This window comes from Muscardinus avellanarius (assembly GCF_963383645.1).
Source record: "Muscardinus avellanarius genome assembly, chromosome: 10".
Classification (NCBI taxonomy): domain Eukaryota; kingdom Metazoa; phylum Chordata; class Mammalia; order Rodentia; family Gliridae; genus Muscardinus; species Muscardinus avellanarius.
Genome location: NC_137796.1, coordinates 60,876,462 through 60,903,342, shown reverse-complemented (window position 1 = coordinate 60,903,342; position 26,881 = coordinate 60,876,462). Strand labels below are relative to the sequence as shown.

The following is a 26,881-nucleotide window of genomic DNA, read 5'->3' as shown; positions in this document are numbered from 1 at the left end:
CCGCCTCCTACCACCCAGCCCCCACTGCTGAGGCCAATTGCAAAATTCTTAACTCTTCTTTTAGCAACCACACGTCCTTCACGCTCCCTTCCCTCTTTATCCCACCCTCTTACCCTCCCCACCTTGGGGCCTCCAGGTTCAGATTGACAGGTGTAAAGGCCAATCGCTTCCGTTCAGCGCAGCGACAAGCCCCGCCCCGCGGAGCTCGCGTCCACCACAAAGGCGGTGGCGGGACTGAGGGAACTGGATCCTGTCCACCAATGAGGAGACGCGGGAGCCCCCGCCCCCGGGCGCTGACCAATGGTATTGCCCGGGGGGCGGGCACCGCCTCCTGGCGGCCGCAAGGTTTCACTGCAGGGGCAGCACTGGGCTCAGTGACGCCGCGGCCGCCTCCTGCTCAAGTCCTAACGCTCCGGGGCGGGGGTGCGGTCGTGCAATAGGAAGCCCAACGCGTTGCAAGCTTCCCGTCGGACGCCCGCTACTCGGTCCCTCACCCTGTCTGGTGCATTCCCTGGACACCTCTGGGGCCCCCGCCTGTGGTTCTTGAAGCCCCCTTCCCGTGCTAGCCATGCCTCTGAGCCGCACTTTGTCTATGTCCTCACTGCCAGGACTGGAGGAGTGGGAGGATGAGTTCGACCTGGAGAACACAGTGCTCTTCGAGGTGGCCTGGGAGGTGGCCAACAAGGGTGAGCATGCCAGGCGTCGGGGCCGTTGACGAGAAAGGCGGTCGGAGATGGGACAGAGCTACCCGGGGGACTCTTGGGTCCTTGGCAAGGCCCCCGTGACTCCCGTGTCCTTGGGGAGGGGCTGGAGTATGTCTCCTAGAAACCCCAGGGAGCGGGAGAGAATGAGAGGCTTGACTTAAGATGGAAGGGGCCTTCCAGATTCGGAGTCCTAGGGTAAAGGGCACTTAAACGAAAGATCCTAGGTCCCAGAGGGAGGCTTCCCAGAGACCAGAGATCCGGGAACTGAACGTGGAAGGAGCTGGGGGATGGGACTTCTGCATGCAAACCTAGGAAGCCACTAGGATTCCAGATCCAGGGTCCTGGGGAAAGTGGTGTCAGGATGTAACTCCGGGCTGGGGAGGGAGCCTCTGGGAGACATGATGCCTGGTTTGTGGTGGGAGCCTCTGAGGACCCTGCTGCTGGAGAGTGAAGATGAGGGGGCTGCAGACCCTAATTTCTTGGTCCTAGAGTGGGAGAGAGTTGGGGGCCTGAGTGTCTGGGCGTTGAAGGAGCCCAGGAGTTGAGCCATGGGTTCTTAGGAGTAGTGGAGCCTGTGGCCTGAGACACATGCGTACTGGAATGGGAAAGACTGGGAAGTCCTAAGTTGGTCAGGGGCTGGGCTCTAGGATGGGAGTGGCTGAGCCTGCATTTCTATATCCTAGGCGTCAAGCGCCTGAGCTCTTAGCTTGGGAGAAGGCTGAGGCCAGAACCCCCAGGAGCAAGGCAGTCTGGGTCCCACTCCTCAGAAGAGTAGGAGACTAGGGATTTGCTTTGCTGGATTTGGAGGGGAGGAAGGGACTGGATTGCCCAGCATGAGAGGGGTCTTGTGAGCACAGAGCCATGCATTGCCAAGGCCTGGACCCCTGGAGGTGAGGAAGCTGGGGGCCCAGATTCCCGAGTGTGAAGTGGGGTCACAGGAGAGGCAGGGCCCCCATATGTGCACATCCACAGTCAGGGAGAGGAGACTGGTCTGCGGGGTTCCTGGGCAGGGAGGGGGCATGGCAATTCAGGCTTCTCTTAGATAACTTTGGGAAGCTGAACACAGTCATGAAGAAGGTATGGGCATGGTGACAAATACCAGTAATCTCAGGCTGGTATTTCTGATCTAAGGCTGAGACAGGAGGATCGCAGGTTCAAGGCCAGCCTTGTCAACTCAGTAAGACTCTGTTTCTAAATAAAAAATAAAATAGGGCTGGGGGATGTGGATGTAGTTCACTCTCCAGTCCCTCAAACTGAAAGAAGGTTTCTCCCTACCCTGCCCTGGAGCTGATTGAGTATTTAAACCCAGATCATAAAAGTCGGGAGCTCAGGAACCTGGGTTCCAATTATCCTCAGTATCTTCCATCCTCAAGCTTCTAGCCCCTAATTCTCTCAGACCCAGAAGCCCAGGCTTCGGCTTCCTTCTCCCTTAGACCCAGAACTATCACGCTTCCAACCCCCTACTCCCTTTCCCTCTGACTCCAAAGTATGGACTCCCAGACCCCTTTTCTCCTGACTTGGAGATCTGGGGACCATCACATCCCCCACCCACCCCTGGTCCCAGACTTGGGGACCTTGGCTGGGGCCTGCCCCTCATGCACTTGGGCCCACAGTGGGTGGCATCTACACGGTGCTGCAGACGAAGGCAAAGGTGACCGGGGACGAATGGGGTGACAACTACTACCTGGTGGGACCGTACACGGAGCAGGGTGTGAGGACCCAGGTGGAGCTGCTGGAGCCCCCAACTCTGGCCCTGAAGAAGACGCTGGACTCCATGAACAGCAAGGGCTGCAAGGTAGGACATGGCCCGGCTGAGGACTGGGAACATACGGTGGACAGCTAGGAGAGTGGGAGGCCCCGACAGCCTGAGGAGCGCTCTCCCAGGCAGCCCTAGTGGAGGGAAGAATGGTAGATATGCAGAAGAATGCAGGATCCTGTGAACTGGGCAAGTGGATCCCACAGGTTGGTGAATGGACAGTCCGAGGAATAGTAGATGGAAATCTAGTACTCGGGAGGCTGAGACAGGACAATCGAAGGTTTTAGACCAGCCTCAGCAACTTTGCAAGGACCTCAGCAACACAGTTAGAGCCTGTTTCAAAATAAAACATAAGCCGGGCGTGGTGGCGCACGCTTGTAATACCCGCGCTTGGGAGGCTGAGACGGGAGGATCACGCAGGTTCGAAGCCAGCCTTAGCTGGCTTAAGAGACCCTGTTTCCAAATAAAATATAAAATAGGTCTAGGAGTATAGCCTGGAGGTAGAAGCCCCCTGGGTTCCATCCCCAGTACCACCAAAAACAAAACAAAACAGAAACAAAAAACAAGCTGGGAGTGGTGGCACACGCTTGTAATCCAGTATTTGGGAGGCTGAGACAGGAGGATTGCAGTTTGTAGATAGTCTCGGCTACTTAGTGAGGCCCTTTGCAACTCAGTGAGACCCTGTTTCAAAATAAAGAATAAAAAATAGCTGGGAGTGGTGGCGCACTCTTGTAATCCCAGCATTCAGGAGTCTGAGACCAGAGGATCACTGTTTGCGGACAGCCTCAGCTTAGTGAAGCCTTCTGCAACTTAGTGAGACTCTGTTTAAAAAATAAAGAATAAAAAATAGGGCTGGGGATATAGCTCAGAGGTAGAATGCCCCTGGGTTCCATCCCCAGTACCACAAAAAAAAAAAAAAAAGTATAAAAAATAGGACTGGGAGGTGTGCGTGTTGGAGCACACTTGTAATTCCAGCATTTGGGAGGCTGAAACAGGAGGACCGTGGTATGTAGACAGTCTCAGCCACTTAGTGAGGCTCTTTGTAACTCAGTGAGACCCTGTTTCAAATAAACAATGAACTATAGGGCTGAGGGTATAGCTTGGAGGGAGGTAGAATCCTGGGTTCAGTCTCCAGTACTCAAAAAAAAAAAAAAAAAGTAGATGGATTTGAGAGGCCAAGATCCTCAGACCCAGAGAGAGAAAAAGAGCCAGACAGACAGCCTGCCAGACAGAGCCGAGGGGAGGTGGGCTTGGGCTCAGGCAAGTGTGCTGGAGCAGGATTCTGAAGCTTGACATTCAGTTGCAGCCTCTCCATTTGCTGCCCTTGTGACTTTAGCTAATGAACGTGCCAACAGCAGCTATACTTTATAGGGGTGCCGGGAGGGTGAAAATTTAATGATCGTGAAGTCTTTGGCACAGTTTCTGCCTGGAGTTAGTTCTGTGGGGTGAGTTATTGTCATCCTCATTACCACCACCACCATCATCACCATAAAAGCTTAGTTTAGAGCCAGGCATGGGGACACATGCTTGTAATCCCAGTATTTGGGAGGCTGAGACCAGAGGATGGTCGTTCACAGACAGCCTCAGCTACTTAGCGAGGCCCTTTGCAACTCAGTGAGACCCTGTTTCAAAAATAAAAAGATGAGCCGGGCATGGTGGCGCACGCTTGTAATCCCCGCGTTTGGGAGGTGGAGATAGGAGGATCGCGTGGGTTTGAGGCCAGCCTTAGCTGGCATAAGAGATCCTGTTTCCAAATAAAAATAATATAAAAATAGGTCTGGGAGTGTAACCTGGAGGTAGAAGGGTTTCCAGGAACCCTGTACCACCAAAAATAAATAAATAAATAAATAAATAAACAAACAAACTAGCTGGGTGTGGTGGCGCATGCTTGTAATCCCCGCGCTTGGGAGGCTGAGACAGGAGGATCGCATGGGTTTGAAGCCAGCCTTAGCTGGCATAAGAGACCCTGTTTCAAAATAAAATATAAAATAGGTCTGGGAGTATAGCCTGGAGGTAGAAGGCCCCTGGGTTCTATCCCCAGTAACACACACACACATACACACACACACACACACACACACATGCTTAGTTTAGGTTGGCCAGGTATGGTGGTATACTCCTACAACCCCCAGTGCTTGGGAGGCTGAGAGAGGATGGCAGGTTCAAGGCCAGCCTCAGCAAGTTTGGGAGTCCCTAAGCAACTTAGAAGACCCTGCTTCAAAATGAAAAGGGCTGAGGGTATAGCTTGGAGGTAGAATGCCACTGGGTTTGATCCCTCATATACCTCTCCCTACCCCCATAGCTCAACTTAGAGAGTGAGGTGGACAGGCTGTCAAGGGAGAGGAAGGTCTATCTTGTAGGTACAGGAGAGAGGCTGCCAGATGCTTCAGAGAGAAATTCAGGCCTAGAAGCAGAGAAAGGAGAGGCAGGTAGACAGACCCAGGGGACAGGAGTCCAAGACAAGAGGATCCAGAGACTGAAGAGAGGACGGGAGAACCCCAGAGCTCTTGGGTAAAGACTGAGAGGCAGCAGCCATCCAGGAGAGGCCCATGAGGCAGCCGACAGACAGATGGGAGTCTGGGGGGCAGAGGTCCAGTGGTTCCTGTACTCATTCACAGTCTCTATTTGGGGTGGGGTCCAGGGTCCAGTCACGTGGACTGTGTCCCTAAGGGACCTCACTGCAGCCCAATCCCTCCCCAGGGCAGCTGCTCCTAAGAATAGCCCCCCCAGCTAAAGGGCAGACAACAGCTGGGAGGGGGCGGGGCGTCCAGGGGCTCTTTGCAGGGAAGAGCCAGGTGGTGGTAAGCCGGGGGAGTGGAATGACTGTTTGTCCACTGGCTAAGGTGTGGCATCAAGCCCAGAACCAAGGCCATGGTCTCAAGATGAGAGCCACCAACTGGAGAGATGCTACAGGGGCTGAAATGAGACAGCAAGTTTTAGAAACATGGCAGCGGGGAGAAAGATGCAGGCTTATGGGCATGGATGGAGGGTGGTAGTGCTGGAAATGCAGATGCAGACTACAGCAGGGGCCGTGGGCAGAGGGAAGAGGTAGCAGGGGACACGTGTGAGAACAGCAAATGAGGCTGTCCGTGGAAGGAAGTAGCAGCGGATGGAAGAGACAGTGGGAGAAAGCACTCGGCAAAGAAACAAGAGAAATGGCTAGCAAAGTAAAGAAATAAAGCAGTAGTGGGAACAGTGTCCTGGAGCGTGTGGGTAGGAAAAGAGTAGCAGTTATGGAATCTGAGCAAGGGGTTGGAAATGCTAGAAGAGAGATGGAAAAAGAGAATCATGGGAATATCACACATCAAACAGAAATAAGAAGGCAGCGGTGAGAAATTAGCAGATACACCGTGGATGGAAGAACTGTACAAATCCTAAGCATCCCTGTGCCCCATTCCAGGTGTATTTCGGGCGCTGGCTGATCGAGGGGGGCCCCCTGGTGGTGCTCCTGGATGTGGGGGCCTCGGCCTGGGCCCTGGAGCGCTGGAAGGGAGAACTCTGGGACACCTGCAACATCGGGGTGCCCTGGTACGACCGGGAGGCCAACGATGCCGTCCTCTTTGGCTTCCTCACCACCTGGTTCCTGGGTGAGGTAGGCCCTACTGCTGACCTCATCTCTTCCTTTTTCCACCCAAGCCTGGAACTACAATGACCGTCATCCCCTGGGCCAGAGGATGGGCTTCTCCCGTGGCATTCTGGGAGTTGTAAGGTCTTTAACCCAAGTATTTTCTCTGACCTTTGGGGACATGGATCCAGCCTCTTCTTTCCCAAAACTATCAAACTTTGCTTCATATACTCCAGTCTTCTGAGCAGAGGGATTCTCAGGCATTTCCTCTGAGGGAGGCTGGCCTGCCCAGGGATGGTCCCCAGAAGTTCTGAGTGTTATAGTTCTCTGGTCCTGAATTGACTAGACTTAACAAAGACCTGGATACTTATAGACCCCCAGCCTTCCTAAAAACCAATAATCCTGGTTTTGATTCTCGTCTAGGGTTTAAAAGACTCAAGAAACTTAATTTCCCTGGGCCAAGCAGTTTACGAATAGCCTTCCTCGGGGCATTTTAGAAGTCCTTTCATCAATGTTGAGTACAGGCCTACCTTTGATTGAGATAAAGGTTTTCAGGAATTGTGTCCAGGATTTGGGGACACAAACACATCAGTCTTTCCAATTCAACTTTGCCAGGACTTAAAGGTTGGTAAACACAGCTGGGTGTGGTAGCGTATGCGTATAATTGAAGCACTTGGAAGGCTGAGACAGGATCACAGGTTCGTGGCCAACCTCAGCAACTTAGTGAGACTCCTTTCAAAATAAGAAATAAAATAAAATTGGGCTGGGGAGTCTATCTCAGAGTTAGAATGCTCCTGGCTTCAATATCTAGTACCAAAGGGGTGGGGGGAAATAGATTGGTGCCGGATGTGGTGGCGTCACATCCAGTACTTGGGAAGCTGAGACAGGAAGATCATAGGTTTGAGGCCAGCCTCAGCTACTCAGGGAGGCCTTCTGCAAATCAGTGAGACTTTGTTTCAAAATAAAGGGAAAAAAAATTAGGGCTGGGGGTATAGCGTGGAGGTAGAATGCCTCTGGGTCAATCCCCTATATCACACACACACAAAAATAGATTGGTAAAAACAAAGGTGGGGGGCAAAAAAGCCAGGCTCAGTGGTGCACACCTGTAATCCCAGTACTTGGGAGGCTGAGACAAAAGGCTTACAGGTTTGAGGTCATTGGGGCAACTTAGCCAAACCCTCGGGAATTTAGCAAGATCATGTTTAAATAAATGGGAGCTGGGCGTGGTGGTGCACGCTTGTAATCCCAGCATTCGGGAGGCTGAGACGGGAGGATCGCAGTGTGTGGCCAGCCTCAGCTACTTAGTGAGGCCCTCCGCAACTTAGTGAGACCCGGTTTCAAAATAAACAATAAAAATAGGGCAGGGGTGTGTGGCTCGGAGGTCAAATCCCCCTGGGTTCCATCCCTAGACTTGCAAAAAAAAAAAAAAAAATCAGGCTGGGGGTATACTTTGGAGGTAGAATACCCCTGGGTTCCATCCCCAGTACTGCAAAAATAAATAAATAAGAATAAATAAATACATAATAAATAAATAAATAAATAAATGGGACTGAAGGTAGAAAGCCTCAGGATTCAATCCCTAGTACCAAAAGAAAGAAGATTGGTAAAAACAAAAATCCCCACATCCCAGCTCCCCACATCAGCCTCTGGGGTTGAGGCCAGCTGCCCCGACTGCCTGGAAGGTTTACAATTCCTTGTCCCGTGGGGATGGCAGCCCGCTCCTCACAGTAGTGGCAATGGAGTCACCTCTCCCCTGCTTCCTTGTTCACGTTTGAGATTGCTGATCCTGTTCCTGGTGCACGTGGAGACGCAGTGACTCTGTCCCTGTTGCCCCACAGTTCCTGGCTCAGAGCTCGGAGAAGCCGCACGTGGTTGCCCACTTCCATGAGTGGTTGGCAGGCATCGGGCTCTGCCTGTGTCGTGCCCGGCGGCTGCCTGTGGCAACCATCTTCACCACCCATGCCACACTGCTGGGGCGTTACCTGTGTGCTGGTGCTGTGGACTTCTATAACAACCTGGAGAATGTGAGCCAGGGGGTGTGGGGAGGTGGCACATGTTGGGGGACCAGAAGTATTTTAAGAAAGCCCAAAAGAGCCGGGCGTGGTGGCACACGCTTGTAATCCCAGCATTCAGGAGGCTGAGACCTGAGGATCGCGGTTCGCGGACAGCCTCAGCTACTTAGTGAGGCCCTCTGTAACTTAGTAAGACCCGGTTTCAAAATAAAGAATAAAAAATAGGGCAGGGGGTATGGCTCGGAGGTCGAATTCCCCTGGGTTCCATCCCCAGACCCGCAAAAAAAAAAAAAAAAGCCCAAAAGGCCTGGAAAGCCCAAGGAGATCAAGACCCCCTCCTTTCCCAAGACACAGGAGTCCAGGTCCCAGCCCTCAGACTCATGAGTCTAGCTGCCAGCTCCATCCTCCCCCAGGACCTTGGCATCTAGACCTCCAGTCTTCTCCCTAATCCTCCTGCCTGATTGCCTTCCCTTCCCACCCAGTTCAATGTGGACAAGGAAGCAGGCGAGAGGCAGATCTACCACCGCTACTGCATGGAGCGGGCAGCGGCCCACTGTGCCCATGTCTTCACTACCGTGTCCCAGATCACTGCCATCGAGGCTCAGCACCTACTCAAGAGGAAACCAGGTAGGGCCTGGCTGAGGTCCCTTAGACACAAATGAGGACCAGGCATGGCAGCGTACATCTGTAATCCCAGGATTTGGGAGGCCGAGACAGGAGAATTGCAGGTTCTAGGACAGCCTCAGCAAGATTCTCAGCAACTAGTAAGACCCTGTTTTGAAACAAAAAATGAGCCAGGCGTGGTGGAGCACACTGGTAATCCCAGTACTTGGGAGGCTGAGATAGGAGGATATCAGGTTCACAGCCAGCCTCAGCTACTTAGGCCCTCTGCAACTTAGTGAGACCATATTTCAAAATAAAGAATAAAATATAGAGTTGGGAATGTAGCTTGGAGGTAGAATGCCCCTGGGCTCAATTTCCAGTAACACACACACACACACACACACACACACACACACAAAGAGAGAGAGAAAGAAAAAAGAAAGGAAAATAATGAATGAGATAGACAACTGATTATACAAAGGCCAATATCACTGTTTTTTTTTTTTTTTAACTTTAAAGAACCAAGAACTATTCTGGTGTGGTGGTGCATGCTTGTAGTCCCAGTATATGGGAGGCTGAGACAGGAGGATCGCACAGGTTCGAAGCCAGCCTCAGCTACTTAGTGAGGCTCTCAGCAATTTAGTGAAACACTGTTTCCAAATAAAATATAAAAATAGCCCCTGGATTCCATCCCCAGTACTACCAAAAAAAAAAAAAAAGAACCAAGAACTAGCAGTGGTAGTGCACACTTGTAATCCTAGCATTTGAGAAGCTGAGACAGGAGGATCACAGTTCACAGACAGCATCAGCTACTTAGTGAGGCCCTTTGCAACTCAGTGAGCCCCTGTTTCAAAATAAAGAATAAGCCGGGTGTGGTGGCGCACGCTTGTAATCCCTGCGCTAGGGAGGCTGAGACAGGAGGATTGCACGGGTTCGAAGCCAGCCTCGGCTACTTAGTGAGACCCTGTTTCCAAATAAAATATAAAATAGGTCTGGGAGTATAGCCCGGAGGTAGAAAGCCTCTGGGTTCCACCCCTAGTACCACCAAAAAAAAAAAAAAAAAAAAAGAATAAAAAATAGGGCTGGGGTTGTAGCTCAGAAGTAGAATACCCCTGGGTTCCATACCCAGTACCGAAAAAAAACCAAAAAAAAAACAAACAAAAAAAAAACCACACCAAGAACTAGCCTGGTATGGTGGTGCACACTTGTAATCCCAGTACTTGGGAGACTGAGACAGGAGGATAGCAGGTTCACAGCCAGCCTCAGCAATTTAGGGGGGCCCTCTGCAACTTAGTGAAACCCTGTTTCAAAGTAAACAATTCAAATTAAATCGGGCTGGAGTGTATCTTGGAGGTAGAGTGTTCCTGGGTTCCATACTCTGTACCACAAAGAAACAAAAAAAGAACTATAACTCTCAGGAGGCCATGGTGTTGGGGTGGCGACTTGTAAACAAGGCTTCCTGCTTCTCTGTACCTGGAGGTCAGTGGGAGTTACAGTGTCTTTGATACTAATATCAGAAATAGTAAAATTCAAGCCGGCACAGTGGTGTACACCTGTAGTCCCAGTACTTGGGAGGCTGAGACAGGAGGATTGCAGGCTGGCAGCCAACCTCAGTAACACCTGTTTCAAAATAAAAAAAATAAAATAGGCTGGGGTATCCTCCCACACACACACAAAAAAATAGTACCTGGCTAATGTAGAAATTGGTCTTCTGAAAGGGAATACATGGGGAGTGGACTTGGTTTCTGAGAAAAGTAGAATTAGAATTGGGCTTTCTTTCAACTCTTAATACCCATTCCAATGAGTGTGAGGTAGTACTCCAATTTCCAAAGGCCTTTGCCTGTCCCGATCCATGTGCTCCTGAAATGTTGCCCTAGGAGCTGATGGGGATCGTAGTTTTTCACTCACATGGTTTGGTTTCTGGGAGGAGAAGTAGAAAGTATATCTCCTATAAGGTGTTGGGGATATTTAAATAATTTCCATCTCAGAGTGGGATAAGGGGAAACAGAAGAACTACAATTCCCAGAATATCTGGTGTGGATCAGGTCCCTGTCTGATCAGCCATTTGCAGGAGCTGAGGAGACTGGTGGTTGGCTTGTGAATGGAAGCAAGGATATCGGGCAAGAGGGCATCTGGGATCCACGTATGGTGGCGCCTGCCTGTGATCCCAGTACTTAGCAGACTGAGGGTCGCAGGTTCAAGGCTAGCTTCAGCAACTTCACAAGACCCTCAGCAACTTAGGGAGATTCTGTTTCAAAATTCAAGAGTACAAAGGGGGACTGGGCTGGTGGCACACACCTGTAATCTCAGTACTTGGGAGGCTGAGATAAGAGGGTCACAAGTTCAAGGCCAGCCTTGGCAGCACAGCAAAACTCTCAGCAACCTAGTGAGACCTTGTTTCGAAATAAATAATAAAATGGGCTGGGGGGTGTAGCTTGGAAACCGAATACCCCTGGGTTTAATCCCCAGAAACACACAGAAAAGGGGGAGATGGTGAACCTGGGTGTGGTGGCTCACGCTTGTAATCCCAGCACGCGGGAGGCTGAGACCTGGAGGATCGCGGTTCACGGACAGCCTCAGCTACTTAGTGAGGCCCTCTGCAACTCAGTGAGACCCGGTTTCAAAATAAAGAATAAAAAATAAGGCAGGGGGTGTAGCTCGGAGGTCAAATGCCCCTGGGTTCCATCCCCAGACCTGCAAAAAAAAAAAAAAAAAAAAAAAAGAAAAAGAAAAGGGGAGATGCATCTGGGTGTCAGGGTAAGTGGGTCACCATGGGAGCTCACAGAAGAGCTACTGAAGCAGAGATTTTGCAAGAGGAAAGTGGTCTTTGCTTCGTTTATTTGTTCAACCACATTGATCTGAACGAAAAATGAATTGTGGGATCTTTTCTCCCAACTCCAGATATTGTGACCCCCAATGGATTGAATGTGAAGAAGTTCTCTGCCATGCATGAGTTTCAGAATCTCCATGCTCAGAGCAAAGCTCGGATCCAGGAGTTTGTGCGGGGCCATTTTTATGGGTATGTGGGTAAGATGCCCAAGTCTTAAGAGAGGAATGGTCTGGAGGGCTGGGTCCTGGGCCCCTGGGTCTGGACCCCTGGGTCTGAGGGAGGAGGGCTGGGGCCTGGACCCCTGGGTCTGAGGGAGGAGGGCTGGGGCCTGGACCCCTGGGTCTGAGGGAAGAGGGCTGGGCCTGGGCCCCTGGGTCTGAGGGAAGAGGGCTGGGCCTGGACCCCTGGGTCTGAGGGAATAGGGCTAGGCCTGGACCCCTGGGTCTGAGGGAGGAGGGCTGGGGCCTGGACCCCTGGGTCTGAGGGAAGAGGGCTGGGCCTGGACCCTTGGGTCTGAGGGAGGAGGGCTGGGCCTGGACCCCTGGGTCTGAGGGAATAGGGCTAGGCCTGGACCCCTGGGTCTGAGGGAGGAGGGCTGGGGCCTGGACCCCTGGGTCTGAGGGAAGAGGGCTGGGCCTGGGCCCCTGGGTCTGAGGGAAGAGGGCTGGGCCTGGACCCTTGGGTCTGAGGGAGGAAGGCTGGGCCTGGACCCTTGGGTCTGAGGGAAGAAGGCTGGGGCCTGGGCCCCTGGGTCTGAGGGAAGAGGGCTGGGCCTGTACCCTTGGGTCTGATAGAGGAGGGGAAGGCTGGGCTCCTGGGTCTGAGAAGTCTAGGGTAGCTGGTTCCTAAGCACTAGAACAGTGGGCTGAATATTAAATGAGACCCCCCCATATAAGGGAAAAAGAACCATAGTTCCCAGGAGGATCCAGGATGCCTGTTATCGTCTAAAAATGTTTGCCCTGTAGCTTTTGGGATTTGTAGTTGTGAGAACAGGAGCAGAGGGTGATGGTCTTGGACTTTGCCCTGCTATGTGGCTTCTTTAGGCACTTGGACTTCAACTTGGACAAGACCTTGTATTTCTTCATTGCTGGCCGCTACGAGTTCTCCAACAAGGGTGCTGACATTTTCCTGGAGGCCTTGGCCCGGCTCAACTATCTGCTCAGAGTAAGGCCTGGGCTATGAGGGGGCGAAACAAGGATGAGATGCTTTGAGGAGAACAGAGACCCAGGGAGGTAGGGTGAGGGAGACCCACGCCCAAGGAGAAGGTGTAGAGACCCAGAAATATGACTGAACCAGGTGTGGTGGTGCACCCTGTAATCCCAGTACTTGGGAGGCTGGGACAGGAGGATTGCAGGCTCCAGGCCAGCCTCAGCAACTTAGCAAGAGTCTTACTGTTTCAAAACAAAAAAAAAAAAAAAAAATCAAAAAGGGCTGGAGATGTAGCTTGGAGGTGGAATACCCCTGGGTTCAGTCCTCAGCACCAGCTGGGAATGGTGGCACACTCTTGTAATCCCAGCATTTGGAAAGCTGAGACCAGAGGATCACAGTTTGCAGACAGCCTCAGCTACTTAGTGAGGTCCTCGGCAACTTAGACCCTGTTTCAAAATAAAGAATAAAAAATAGACTGGAGGTGTAGCTTGGAGGTAGAATTCCCCTGGGTTCCATCCTTAGTACTGCAATAAATAAATTAATTAAATTAATTAATAAATAAATATAAAAGCTGGGCATGGTGATGCACACTTGTAATCCCAGCATTCAGGAGGCAGAGACCTGAGGATTGTAGTTCATGGACAGCCTTAGCTACTTAGTGAGGCCCTTTGAAACTCAGTAAGACCCTGTTTCAAAAATAAAAATAGAAGCTGGGTGTGGTGGCGAACACTTGTAATCCCAGTATTCGGGAGGCTGAGACAGGAGGATCAAGGTTCTCAGCCAGCCTCAGCTACTTAAGCCCTTTGCAACTCAGTGAGACCCTGTTTCAAAATAAAGAATAAAAAAATAGGGCTGAGGGTGTAGCTTGGAGGTAGAATGCCTCTAGGTTCTATTGCCAGTACCACAAAGAGAGAGAAAGAGAAAGAGAGAGAGAGAGAGAGAGAGAGAGAGAGAGAGAGAGAGAGAGGCTAAAATATAGGGCTGGGGGTATAGCTTAGGGGTAGGATGCCCCAGAGTTCCATCCCCAGTATTGAAAAAAAAATAATAATAAGTAAGTAAATAAATCCTCAGCACCATACAAAAACACCAAAAAAAAAATTAAAATAAAGATTATCAAGCCATGCACAGTGGTGCATTCCTGTAATCCCAGTAATTGGGAGGTCAAAAAAGGAGAATACAAGTTCTAAGCCAGCCTCAGCAACCTTAGCTAGATCCTGTTTTAAAATAAAAAATAGCCAGGTATGGTGGCTCACGCTTGTAATCCCAGCATTCGGGAGGTTGAGACTGGAGAATCGTGGTTCGCAGGCAGCCTCAGCTACTTAGGCCCTCTGCAACTCAGTGAGACCCAGTTTCAAAAATAAAGATTAGCCGGGCGTGGTGGTAATCCCCGGGCTTGGGAGTGAGAGACAGGAGGATCGCACAGGTTCAAAGCCAGCCACGCTGGCTTAAGAGACCCTGTTTCTGAATATAAAAAAAAATATATATATATAGGTCTGGTAGTGTAGCCTGGAGGTAGAAGGGCTTCCAGGAACCCCAGTACCACCAAAAAAAAAAAAAAAAGGGGGACCCTGTTTCCAAATAAAAATATAAAATAGATCTGGGAGTGTAGCCCGGAGGTAGAAGGGTTACCAGGAACCCCAGTACCACCAAAAAAAAAGACAGACAGACAGACAGAAAATAGGGAAGGGGGTGTAGCTCGGAGGTTGAATGTCCCTGGGTTCCATCCCCAGACCCACAAAAAAATAAAAAAATAATAAATAAAAAAGGAGCCGAGTGTGGTGGCACACGCTTGTAATTCCAGCATTTGGGAGGCTGAGACAGGAGGATCATGGTTCACGGACAGCCTCAGCTACTTAGGCCCTTTGCAACTCAGTGAGACCCTGTTTTATTTATTTATTTATTTATTTATTTTTATTTATTTATTTTTTTTGGTGGTACTGGGGTTCCTGGAAGCCCTTCTACCTCCGGTATACACTTCCACGGGCTACACTCCCAGACCTATTTTTTAACATTTTTATGTGGAAACAGTCTCTTAAGCCAGCGAGGTTAGCTCCGAACCAGCGCGATCCTCCTGTCTCCGCCTCCCAAGCGCGGGGATTACAAGCGTGTGCCACCACGCCCGTCTAGACCCTGTTTAAAAATAAAGAATAAAAAAATAGGTAGAATGCCCCTGGGTTCCATCCCCAGCGCTGCAAAATAATTATTAATTAATTAATTAATTAATTTAAAAGGGCTGGGAATATGGTTTAGATGTAGAGTACTCCCCTCCTCAATCTCCAATAGCATAGAAGTAAAAACAAGATCAAAGGCTCCTAGGGACAATGACTACTGTCATTGTTCTTGGCAGGAAGGGTCATGGCAGGGTCATACTGCTCCTCGAGGGTGGCAAAGGGGCTGTGGTCCAGCCCTCCCCATGTGGTTCCTCTTCCTCCTTTTCCTCATCCCAGGTAAATGGCAGCGAGCAGACCGTGGTCGCCTTCTTCATCATGCCAGCTCGGACCAACAATTTCAACGTGGAAACCCTCAAGGGCCAAGCCGTGCGCAAACAGCTTTGGTCAGCAGCCCTTAGCCCCAGAGTCCCGTGGGCCCCACTCCCAGCTGTGTGCTTCGGGCTCAGGCTTTTCTCCAGGAGTCTCAGTGTTGCCATCAGTAACATGATCCTCCTGCCCCGCCTATTCCTAGTAAAGGCACTTGCTTCACACATCTCCGGCTCAGGCGCAGTAAGAAGTCACGGGCTGGACATGTGTGACAGCGTGACCAAGGCTCTGATGTCAAACACGAGAGCTTCCACTCATGTCAGTGACCCCGTGTGCTCCTGTGTCAGACACACTTGCTCAAGCTGGATGTGGTGGCGCACGCCTGTAATCCCAGTACTCAGGGGGCTTGTAGGTTCAGGGCCAGCCTCAGCAACTCAGCAAGACCCTGTCTTAAAATAAAAATTAAAATATGAGCTGGGCGTGGTGGCACACGCTTGTAATCCTGTGCTTGCGAGTCGGAGACAAGAGGATCGCACAGGTTCAAAGCCAGCCTCAGCTACTTAGTGAGGCTCTCAGCAACTTAGTGAGACCCTGTTTCAAAATAAAGAATAAAAAATAAGGCTGGGGGTGTAGCTCGGAGATAGAATGCCCCTAGGTTCCATCCCCAGACCTGCCAAAAAAAAAAAAAAAAAAAAAGGATCTGAGCATGGTAGTGCACACCTATAATTCCAGTACTGGAGAGGCTGAGACAGGAGGATCACAGGTTTGAAGCCAACCTCAGCTACACCCCCATCAGCTAAGTAGCTGATGCTGGCCGTGAACCATGATCTTCCTGTCTTAGCCTCCCAAATGCTGGAATTACAAGCGTGGGCCACCAGAATCTTTTTTGGTGGGAGTGGTGAGTACTGGAGATTAGATCCAGGGGCATTCTAACTCTAAGCTAGACCTCCCAGACCTATTTTATCTTTTGTTTATCTTTTTTTTTCTTTTTTTGTGGTACTGGGGTTAGAACCCAGGGGCTTTACGCCTCTGGGCTACACTCCCAGTCCTATTATATACTTTATTCAGAAACAGGGTCTCACTAAGTTGCTGAGAGCCTCACTAAGTAGCTGAGGCTGGCTTTGAACTTGTGGGATTCTCCTGTCTCAGCCTCCCAAGCACTGGGATTACAAGCGTGGACCACCACACCTGGCTCTATTTTATCGTGTATTTTGAAACAAGGTCACCCTAGGTTGTGGAGGGCCTCACTAGGTTGCTGAGCCTGGCCTCAAACCTGCAATTCTCCAGCCTCAGCCTCTCAAATCCTGAGATTACAGTCTCTATTGTTTTTTATGAAATGGGACTGAGCCTTTCCACCTTGAGGACTAGTACAGGTCCTAATAATAGCTGACATTTCTGGAAGGCGCGCTGCACTGGGTGCTGTTCTTCTTGACTTCCCGGAGTCCTCATTGCAAACCTCTGAGGTTGATTCTATTTTTATCCTCATCTAACAAATGAGTCATTGAAGTCAGAGAGGAAAGGCCACCTGTCCTTGGCCACACAGCTGATACAAGGCACGAGGAGCCCCAGCCTTCCCGGGTCTTTTCCCTGGTTCCCCTCCTCCAGCCTGGAGACCTACAACATGGCTTTTCTGCTCAGACTTCATTTTCCCTCCTGCCCCTAAAATCTGACAGTAAATGGCAGCTGATGTAAATGTGACATTGAGCCGGGCATGGTGGCGCATGCTTGTAATCCCAGCATTTGGGAGGCGGAGACAGGAGGATCGTGGTTCCTGGACAGTCTCAGCTACTTAGTGAGACTTTTTGCAACTCAGTGAGACCCTGTTTCAAAATAAAGAATAAAAAATAGGGCTGGAGCCTGGCGTGGCACGCTTGTAATCCCCGCGCTTGGGAGGCTGAGACAGGAGGATCCCACAGGTTGGAAGCCAGCCGCGCAGGCTTAAGAGACCCTGTTTCCAAATAAAGTATAAAATAGGCCTGGGAGTGTAGCCCGGATGTAGAAGGGTTCCATCCCCAATACTACCAAAAAAAAAAAAAAAAAAAAGGATGGGGATGTACCTTGGAGGTAGAATGCCCCTGGGTTCCACCCCAAGTACATCAAAAAAAAAAAAAAAAAAAAGTGACGCTGTTGCTCCGTTCCTCCCAGGGACACCGCCAACACAGTGAAGGAGAAGTTTGGGAGGAAGCTTTATGAATCCTTACTGGTGTGAGTTCTTGGCCTTCAACTCTCTGCCCTTCTGGACCCTCACCCTTTTGCCCACCCCCTTCCCACATGCATGCCCCTGCTCACCTTGTAGGGGGAGCCTCCCAGACATGAACAAGATGCTGGACAAGGAGGATTTCACCATGATGAAGAGGGCCATCTTTGCCACACAGGTATGGTCTGTACCCTCAGCAGAGAGACGGCAAATTACAGCTGCCCCAGAAGCCACAGAGGTTTCTGGGAGTTCTGCTTCCTTTTCCTTCCTTCCTTCCTTCCTTCCTTTCTATTGTGGTACTGAGGATGGAACCCAGGGGCAGTCTACCTCCAAGCCACACTGCTAGTTTTCTTCTTTCTTTCTTTCTTTCTTTCTTTCTTTCTTTCTTTCTTTCTTTCTTTCTTTCTTTCTTTCTTTCTTTCTCTTGTGATACTGGATATGGAACCCAGGGGCTTTCTACCCCCAGGCTATACTCCCAGACCTATTATTATTATTATTATTTTTTTTTTTTTGCAGTACTGGGATGGAACTCAGGGGCATTCTACCTCCAAGCTACACCCCCAGACCTAATTTTTTATTCTTTATTTTGAAACAGGGTCTCACTGAGTTGCAAAGGGCATCACTAAGTAGCTGAGGCTGTCTGCAAACCGTGATCCTCCTGTCTCAGCCTCCCAAATGCTGGGATTACATGCATGCGCCACCATGCCCGGCTTGGCTTATTCTTTTTTTTTTTTTTTTTTTTTTTTTTTTTTGGGTGGTACTGGGGATGGAACCCTTCTACCTCTGGGCTACACTCCCAGACCTATTTTTAATATTTTATTTGGGAACAGGGTCTCTTAAGCCAGCAAGGCCAGCTTCGAACCTACATAATCCTCCTGTCTCCGCCTCCCAAGCACAGAGATTACAAACATGCACCACCACTCCCGGCTATTCTTTATTCTGAAACAGGGTCTCATTAAGTAGCTGAGGTTGGTCGTGAACCTGTGATCCTCCTGTCTCAGCCTTCCAAGTACTGGGATTACAAGCGTGCACCACTACACCCAACTTGCTTGCTTGCTTGCTTGCTTATTTATTTATTTATTTATTTATTTATTTATTTATTTATTTATTTATTGTGGTACTGCTGGAAGTTGAGACCAGGGGCATTCTGCCACCAAGCTATACCTCCAGCCCTATTTTCTTTTTAATTTTTTAAATTTGGAAACAGGGTCTCACTAAGTTGATGAGAGTCTCACTAGTTGCTAAGCCTGTCCTCAAACCTGTGATCCTCCTGTCTCAGCCTCCCAGTACTGGAATTACAAGCATGCACCACCATGCCCAGCTTATTTTTTTCTTTTTCTTTTTCTTTTTCTTTTTTTTTTTTTGTGGTACCAGGTATGGAACCCAGGATCACTGTACCTCTGAGCTAGACCCCAGCCCTATTTTTTAGTCTTTTTATTCATTCATTTTATTTTTTTTTTTTTTTGTGGGTCTGGGGATGAAATCCAGGGGCATTCGACCTCTGAGCTACATCCCCTACCCTATTTTTTATTCTTTATTTTGAAATAGGGTCTCACTAGGTTGTGGAGGGCCTCACTAAGTAGTTGAGGCTGTCCAGGAACCACGATCCTCTAGTCTCAGTCTCCCGAATACATGGATTATAAGCTTGCGCCCGGCTAATTTTTTTTTTAATAAAAAAATTATTTTTTTGTGGTACTGGGTGGTGGAAACCAGGGACTTTCTACCTCTGGGCTATACCTCTAGCCCTATTTTTATAATTTATTTGGAAACAGGGTCTCGCTGAGTTGCTGAGAGCCTCACTAAGTAGCTGAGGCTGGCTTTGAACCTGTGCGATCCTCTTGTCTCAACCTCCCAAGCGCTGGGATTACAAGCATGCGCCACCACGCTCGGCTCCTAGTACCACAAATAAATAAATAAACAAATAAATAAATAAATAATAAAAAGGGTTATGCATATAGCTCAAAAGATTTGAGGCTATAGCACAGAGGTAGAATGCCAGAGGGGTTCAATCCCCAGTAACACACACACACACACACACACACACACACACACACACACACACACACACAGAGCTGGAAAAAGAATAGCAGCTGCCAGCTCTCTAAGGGCTTCTGTTCCTCACTTCTGGGGGTAATAGTTTGGGGAAAGAGCCAGAAGGTCAACTAAAACACCTGGCATTCCCTGGAGAAGATTAGAAACCTAGCAGCCATGGGTTCCTATCCCACTGTCTTAATCCCTACACACCTGGGAGCTGGAGCTCCTTTGACTCATGAGGTTGATAGAATTTGGTGAATGGGAGACTTTGGAGATCACTCGTACTCATAAAATGAGAACTACACTTTCCCATAGTCCCTGGGGCTCTCTGCAACGTTGATGTCCCTTACCCCAGAGTCTTCTGGGACTTATAGTTCTTTTATTCCTGGGGTCAAGGGGCTCAGCTGCCTGAGCCTGGAGAATGGAATCCTAGACAGCTAAGTTGCACAAACAAGGGATGGACTGCTTTGAGCTAAACTATAATTTCCAACGTCCCTAAGACTGCCCACTTCACTCATGAATATTGCTGCTCACGTAGGGCTGCTGGAAGTTGTAGTTTTTTGGGCCTCTGTGATCAGTAGGCTGAAAGTGAGTAGAACCTTTAAATGAGAGATGAGCTGGCTGTAGTGTTGCACACCTTTAATCCCAGTACTTGGGTGGCTGAGACAGGAGGATCACAGGTTTGAGGCCAACCTCTACAATATAGCAAGACTCTCAACCTAGGGAGACCCTGTTTCAAAACAATAAATAAATAAATAAATAAATAAATAAATAAATAGGACTGGGAGTGTGGCTTGGAGGTAGAATGACCCTGGGTTCAATCCCTAGTAATACAAAAGAGAGAGCTGGTCGTGGTGGCACACTCTTGTAATTCCAGCATTTGGGAGGCTGAGACAGGAGGATCTTGGTGCACAGCCAGCCTCAGCTACTTAGTGAGGCCTTTTGCAACTTAATGAGAATGAAAAATAGGGCTGGAGGTATCGCTCAGATGTAGAATGCCCCTGGGTTCCACCCCCAGTACCGCAACAAAAAAGAGATAAATTATTAAACAGTTGAACAGAACTACTCCTCCATGCATCCTCTGGGGTTTTCTATTCACTCTAACGTTGTTTTGCTGCTGTAATAGTTTGAATTTCTTTTTTCTTTTCTTTTTTATTTTTCAGTACTAGGGATTGAACCCAGGAGCATTCTATCTCTGAGCTACACCCCCAGCCCTAGTTTTTATTCTTTATTTTGAAACCGGGTCTCACTGAGTTGCAAAGGACCTAAGTAGCTAAGGATGGTCATGAACCCAGATCCTCCTGTCTCAGCCTCCCAATTCTGGGATTACAAACGTGCACCACCACGCCCGGCTTAATTTGAGTTTCTTTAATGACAGAGCCAAAACTATAAAACCAATTCCCCATAATCCATGGGGCATGTAGAATAGGCTCTGCCTCTAAGACAGCTGGGAGCCAGGCATGGTGGCACATGCTTGTAATCCCAGTCTTTGGGAGACTGATACAGAAGGATTTGCAGGTTTGTGGCCAGCCTCAGCAACTTAGTGAAGCTGACCCTCAACTTTGTGAGACCCTGTTTCAAAATAATAATAAACCGGGCATGGTGGCACACGCTTGTGATCCCTGTCTCAGCTTGGGAGGCTGAGACAGGAGGATCACATAGGTTCACAGCCAGCCTCAGGTACTTAGTGAGGCTCTCAGCAGCTTAGTGAGACCCTGTTTCCAAATAAAATATAAAAATACGTCTGGGAGTATATCTCGGAGGTAGAATATAGTCTCTGAATTCCACCTCCAGTACCAAAAAATAATAATAATAAAAAAATAAGAATAATAATAATAACTGGGCTAGGGGTGTAGCTTGGAGGTAAAATGCTCCTGAGTTCAGTACCAGAAAAAAATAAAAATAAAAAAGACAACTGGAAATCGTAGTTAGTTTTTTTGTGGTTAAGGGAAAGAGAACCTCTCCAGAGAGAGCCAAGAGGGGACCTACAACTCCTGGTAATCTCTAGGGTTCGTTGCTGGCCTGGTGGGACTCGTGATTTCCTTGGGTCCCCAGCGTCAGCATGGCCCATGGGGTATAGGAAGCCCCCTCTGCCTCCCCTGACCCCACCTCACTTGTGGCCCCTACAGCGGCAGTCTTTCCCCCCTGTGTGCACCCACAATATGCTGGACGACTCTTCGGACCCCATCCTGACCACCATCCGCCGAATTGGCCTCTTCAACAGCAGCGCCGACAGGGTGAAGGTGAATGCACAGCCTGGGGGTGGGGAGGGGGCGGCCTGGGGAGGGGCCTGTGTGCGTCATTCCACTCCCTCTCCCCCTCGTTTATCAAAGGCACTGCAGTGCCTAAAAGAGCCTTGGCATCCGAGGCAGAAAAACTTGGATTTAAATAATTGTCTTGCCACTTACTTCCTGTGTGACTTTAGACTAGTGTTTTGCCCTTTCTGGGCCACTTTGGGCTCTCAGGAAACAGGTGCATATGGCGTTTGGGCTAAGCCCTTCTTTTCCACTGCCAGGTGATTTTTCACCCAGAGTTCCTCTCCTCCACAAGCCCCCTGCTCCCTGTGGACTATGAGGAGTTTGTCCGTGGCTGCCACCTCGGGGTCTTCCCCTCCTATTATGAGCCTTGGGGCTACACACCGGGTGAGTACAGGGGGGCAGCACAGACCTGGGGTCTTTTTCAGATCTGGTATGATTGTGTGTCAGGGTACTGGCCCTCTTTGAGCTTTGGTTTCCCTTCTTTGCAAAACAGGGACCGTGGTAGCAGCCTGTTGTACTATAGCATAGGTTTTTGGTTTGGTTTGGTTTGGTACCGGGGATTGAACCCAGAGGCATTCTACCTCCAAGCTACATCCCCAGCCCGATTTTATTTCTTATTTGGATCAGGGTCTCACCAAGTTGCTGAGAGCCTTGATAAGTTGCCAAGGCTGGCTTCGAACCTGTGATCCTCCTGTCTCAGCCTCCCAAGTACTGGGATTAATTACAACCACCATGACTTACTTATTTATTTATTTATTTATTTATTTATTTTTGAGGTACTGGGGATGGAACCGAGGGGCATTGTACCTTGGAGCTACACCCCCAGCCCTATTTTTTTATTCTTTATTTTGAAACAGTGTCCCACTAAGTTGAGGAGGGCCTCACTAAGTAGCTGAGGCTGGCTGCGAACCCAGATCCTCCTGTCTCAACCTCCCGAATGCTGGGCTTACAAGCGTGCGCCACCACGCCCGGCTCCAGCCCTATTTTTTAGTCTTTTTATTGTTTTTTTTAAACAGAGTCTCACTGAGTTAAGCTCAGGTAAACTGAGGTAAATTAGAGTGAACGATGCCATCCACTTGAAACCAATGTAAGCCATCTAGTTTTCAGTTATATGAACTACTGTGTGGAGCACGCTTGTAATCCCCGTGCTTGGGAGGCTGAGACAGGAGGATCGCACAGATTCGAAGCCAGCCTCAGCTACTTAGTGAAGCTCTCAGCAACTTAGTGAGACCCTGTTTCCAAATAAAGTATAAAATAGGTCTGGGAGTATAGCCCAGAGGTAGAAAAGCCCCTGGGTTTCACTCCCAGTAACAAACACACACACACACACACACACACACACACACACACACACACACACACACAGAAAGCTAGATGGCTTATTTTGGTTTCAAGTGTATGGCATCGTTCACTCTGATTTCCCTCAGTTTACTAAATTTTTGTCCCCTAAACAATAGCAGCTAGCCGGGCGTGGTGGCGCACACTTGTAATCCCCATGATTGAGAGGCTGAGACAGGAGGATTGCTGCACAGGTTCGAAGCCAGCCTCAGCTACTTAGTGAAGCTCTCAGCAACTTAGTGAAACCCTGTTTCCAAATAAAAGTTAAAATAGATGTGGGATTATAGCTCAGGTGGAAGGCCTCTGGTTCCATCCCTAGTAACACACACACACAAAATAATAATAAAAATTAAAAATATAGGGCTGGAGGTGAAGCTCAGAGGTAGAATGCCCCTAGGTTCCATTCCCAGTACTGCAAAAAATAAAATAAAAACAAAAACAAAAACAGAACAAAACAAAACAAAAAAAACCCAAGAAACTAGAGACACTTTCCGACCTCTTGTCAGAACAGACTATGACATTATGTTAATCCAACGATATGCTTATGGCACAAAAATGTATCTTAAAATGATGAGGATTAATTAAAATGATAGACATTAGCCGGATGTGGTGGCACGCGCTTGTAATCCCAGTACTTGGCAGGCTGAGGCAGGAGGATCACGCAGGTTCAGCTACTTAGGCTCTCAGCAACTTAGTGAGATTTTATTTATATTTAAATAAAATATAAAATATATGTGGGAGTGTAGCCTGGAGGTGGAAAGCTTCTAGGTTCCATTCCCAGTACCATAAAAAATAAAATAAATAAAATAAATAAATAATGATAGGTGTTGGCCCAGAGTAAGTTCTCAGTAAATCATCATCCTTATGTCCCCACTGTGGAGTTTTCCACATTGAGTCCTTGGGGCAAATGAATTACCTTTTCTGACTCTTTTATTATTTATTTATTTATTTATTTATTTATTTATTTATTTATTTATTTATTTATTGTGGTACTGGGGATGGAACCCAGGGGCATTCTATTAAAGGACCAAAGAGACTCCCATGATAGGCTTCAATTAAAGCTTTAAGTAAAGTAGACCTAGGTTTCCTTTTCTTAGAAGTTAAGTTTCTGTAACCAATTGTCCCTTCTGGAGAAACTGTAACTGTGTTAATCTGACCTTCCCCTAGCAACAGCCAATCAGTGCAGAGTACCTCTGTGTCCATTCAGTAGATAACCAAGCAAGGTCACTCTGCCCTAAGAAGGAGACCCCCACTCAACTTGAACATTCTTGAGATAGGTACCGCAGGCCGGACCAATCAACTTAAAGGTCAGCTTAGATGGCTGAAATTTTCCTTACACAGCCCTTTCCTATGGCACAAAAGCTAAACCAATGGGGGACGACAGTGGTTGCTTAGTTACAAAACAACCAATCAATGTAATGGTGGGAAGGATGGTCTTACTAGGTGATAAAAGCTTTGTTCTTGGCCGGCAAAGCGCTCTCCCTCTGTGACCACTGTGTTAGTATACATGGAGAGCCCAGGCTTGAGCTTGAATACAATCCCTCGTGTAATTTACATTGGACTCGGTTCCTGGTGGTCTTTGGCAGATAACGGACTGGCATAACACTATATCCGAGCTACACCTCCAGCCCTAGTTTTTAATCTTTATTTTGAAACAGGGTCTCACTGAGTTGCAGAGGGCCTCACGAAGTAGCCAAGCCTGTCCTCGAACTGTGATCCTCCTGTCTCAGTATCCCAAATGGTGGGATTACAAGCGTGTGCCACCGCGCCCGGCTCTTTCTGAGTTTTTTAGCCTTTCCTCTGAGAAATAGCGAGAGTATAGCCTGATACTCCGCGTGGTTGTGCAGTCAGTGACTGGACACTTTCTTCAGTCTCCAGTAGAGGGCGGGATTGCTGCTCTTGTTGCAAGAGAGTAGGCGAGAGAAGAAACTAAGGGGGAACCTTTCTTACGTCTCTCTGCAGCTGAGTGCACGGTTATGGGCATCCCCAGTATCTCCACCAACCTCTCCGGCTTCGGCTGCTTCATGGAGGAGCACATCGCAGATCCCTCAGCTTACGGTCAGCCCCCAGGGCCCTGGTGATCGGGAGTCCTGGATCCTGGGGAGGAGGGGATGTGTATACTCTTGGGCCCATGGAGGGAGGGCCGTAGACTCCCTCGGATAATGAAGGTCTCCCCAGACCACTTTTTGAACCCTGACCCTGGTCTCTGCAGGCATCTACATTCTAGACCGACGGTTCCGCAGCCTGGACGATTCCTGCTCGCAGCTCACCTCCTTCCTCTACAGCTTCTGCCAGCAGACCCGGAGGCAGCGCATCATACAACGGAATCGCACAGAGCGGCTCTCCGACCTTCTGGACTGGAAATACCTTGGGCGGGTATGACTCCTTCCCTATCTTCAGCTGTCTCTGGCTCTGGGTGAATCAGCTGCCACTGTCTTTGAGTTTCAGTTTTATAGCCTCCAAAAGTTACTACAGAGCCGGGTGTGGTGGCGCACACTTGTATTTCCAGCATTCAGGAGGCTGAGACAGGAGGATCTTGGTTCTCAGCCAGCCTCAGCTACTTAGTGAGGTCCTTTGCAACTCAGTGAGACAACTGTTTCAAAATAAAGAATAAGCCGGGCGTGGTGGCACACTTGTAATCCCCGCGCTTGGGAGGCTGAGACAGGAGGATTGCATGGGTTCGAAGCCAGCCTCAGCTATTGAGTGAGGCTCTCAGCAACTTAGTGAGACCCTGTTTCCAAATAAAATATAAAAAAGGTCTGGGAGTATAGCCCGGAGGTAGAAAGCCTCTGGGTTCCATCCCCAGTACCACCAAAAATAAAATAAAATAAAGAATAAAAAACAGGGCTGGGGTGTAGCTCAGAAGTAGAATGTTCCTGGGTTCCACCCCTAGTACCGCAAAAAAGAAAACAAAAAATAGCACAGGTTGAGTGTGGTGTGCATACCTGTAATCCCCAATACTTGGAAGGCTGAGATAGGAGGATTGTGGGTTCACGGCAAGCGTCAGCAATTTATATGACCCTGTTTATTTTCTCTCCCTTTTAAATTTTATTTTTATGGTACTTGGGATTAAGCCCCAGGGCAGTCTACCTCCAAGCTACAACCCTTTTATTTATTCTTTATTTTGAAACATGTTCTCACTAAGTTGTGGAGGTCCTCACTAAGTAGCTATGGCTGGCTGCAAACCTCCAATCCTCCTGTCTCAGCCTCCCAAGTACTGAGATTACAAGCGTGGGCTACCACCTCTGGCTTTTTGTGCAACCATGTTTCAAAATAGAAAATGAGAAGGGCTGGGGGTGTAGGTCGGAGGTGGAATGCCCCTGGGTTCAATCCCTAGTACCAAAAAAAAAAAAAAGTGAGGTGAATTCACCACCTCTTATCTGCCAGGGCAACATTTGCCTTCTGCGCCCCTTGACACATTCTCCCCCTTTTTTCTCCCCAGTATTATATGTCTGCGCGCCACATGGCGCTGGCCAAGGCCTTTCCAGATCATTTCACCTACGAGCCCCACGAGGCGGATGCGGTGAGTGGACCCGGGGTCTCTGCTGGGCCGGGAGCCGGGGGCTGGGGCTGGGGCCCCCTTCTGAGGCCTCTGCTCAATCGTGGGCTGTGCCCTGTCTTGGGTATGCAGACCCAGGGGTACCGCTACCCACGGCCAGCCTCCGTGCCACCGTCGCCCTCACTGTCGCGACACTCGAGCCCACACCAGAGTGAGGATGAGGAAGAGCCCCGAGACGGGCTGCTGGAGGAAGATGGTGAGCGATATGACGAGGAGGTGGAGGCGGCCAAGGACCGACGCAACATCCGCGCACCGGAGTGGCCGCGCCGGAACCCCGGTGTCTCTTCCACCGGCGGGAACAAGCGCAGCAACTCAGTGGACACCGCGCCCTCCAGCTCGCTCAGCACGCCCAGTGAGCCCCTCAGCCCCGCCAGCTCCCTGGGCGAAGAGCGCAACTAG

The 26,881-nt window shown here is 49.3% G+C and overlaps 1 protein-coding gene across 2 annotated transcripts; it reads left to right on the top strand.

The window, feature by feature from the left end:
- Positions 1 to 568: 568 nt before the first annotated feature.
- On the top strand, positions 569 to 26,881 carry GYS1 (glycogen synthase 1; the record flags this gene model as incomplete). 2 transcript variants are annotated; one of them, XM_080703213.1, is made up of 16 exons in its annotated part: positions 569 to 686; positions 2,318 to 2,499; positions 5,861 to 6,052; positions 7,864 to 8,049; positions 8,520 to 8,664; positions 11,542 to 11,659; positions 12,514 to 12,634; positions 15,067 to 15,173; positions 17,242 to 17,301; positions 17,393 to 17,471; positions 21,457 to 21,570; positions 21,843 to 21,969; positions 24,886 to 24,981; positions 25,136 to 25,299; positions 26,366 to 26,446; positions 26,555 to 26,881. In XM_080703213.1, the coding sequence occupies 16 exons, from the start codon at positions 569 to 571 to the stop codon at positions 26,879 to 26,881; spliced, it is 2,217 nt and encodes a 738-aa protein (XP_080559339.1). The 2 variants fall into 2 exon arrangements, with proteins under 2 accessions (XP_080559339.1, XP_080559340.1); XM_080703214.1 differs by lacking the exon at positions 5,861 to 6,052.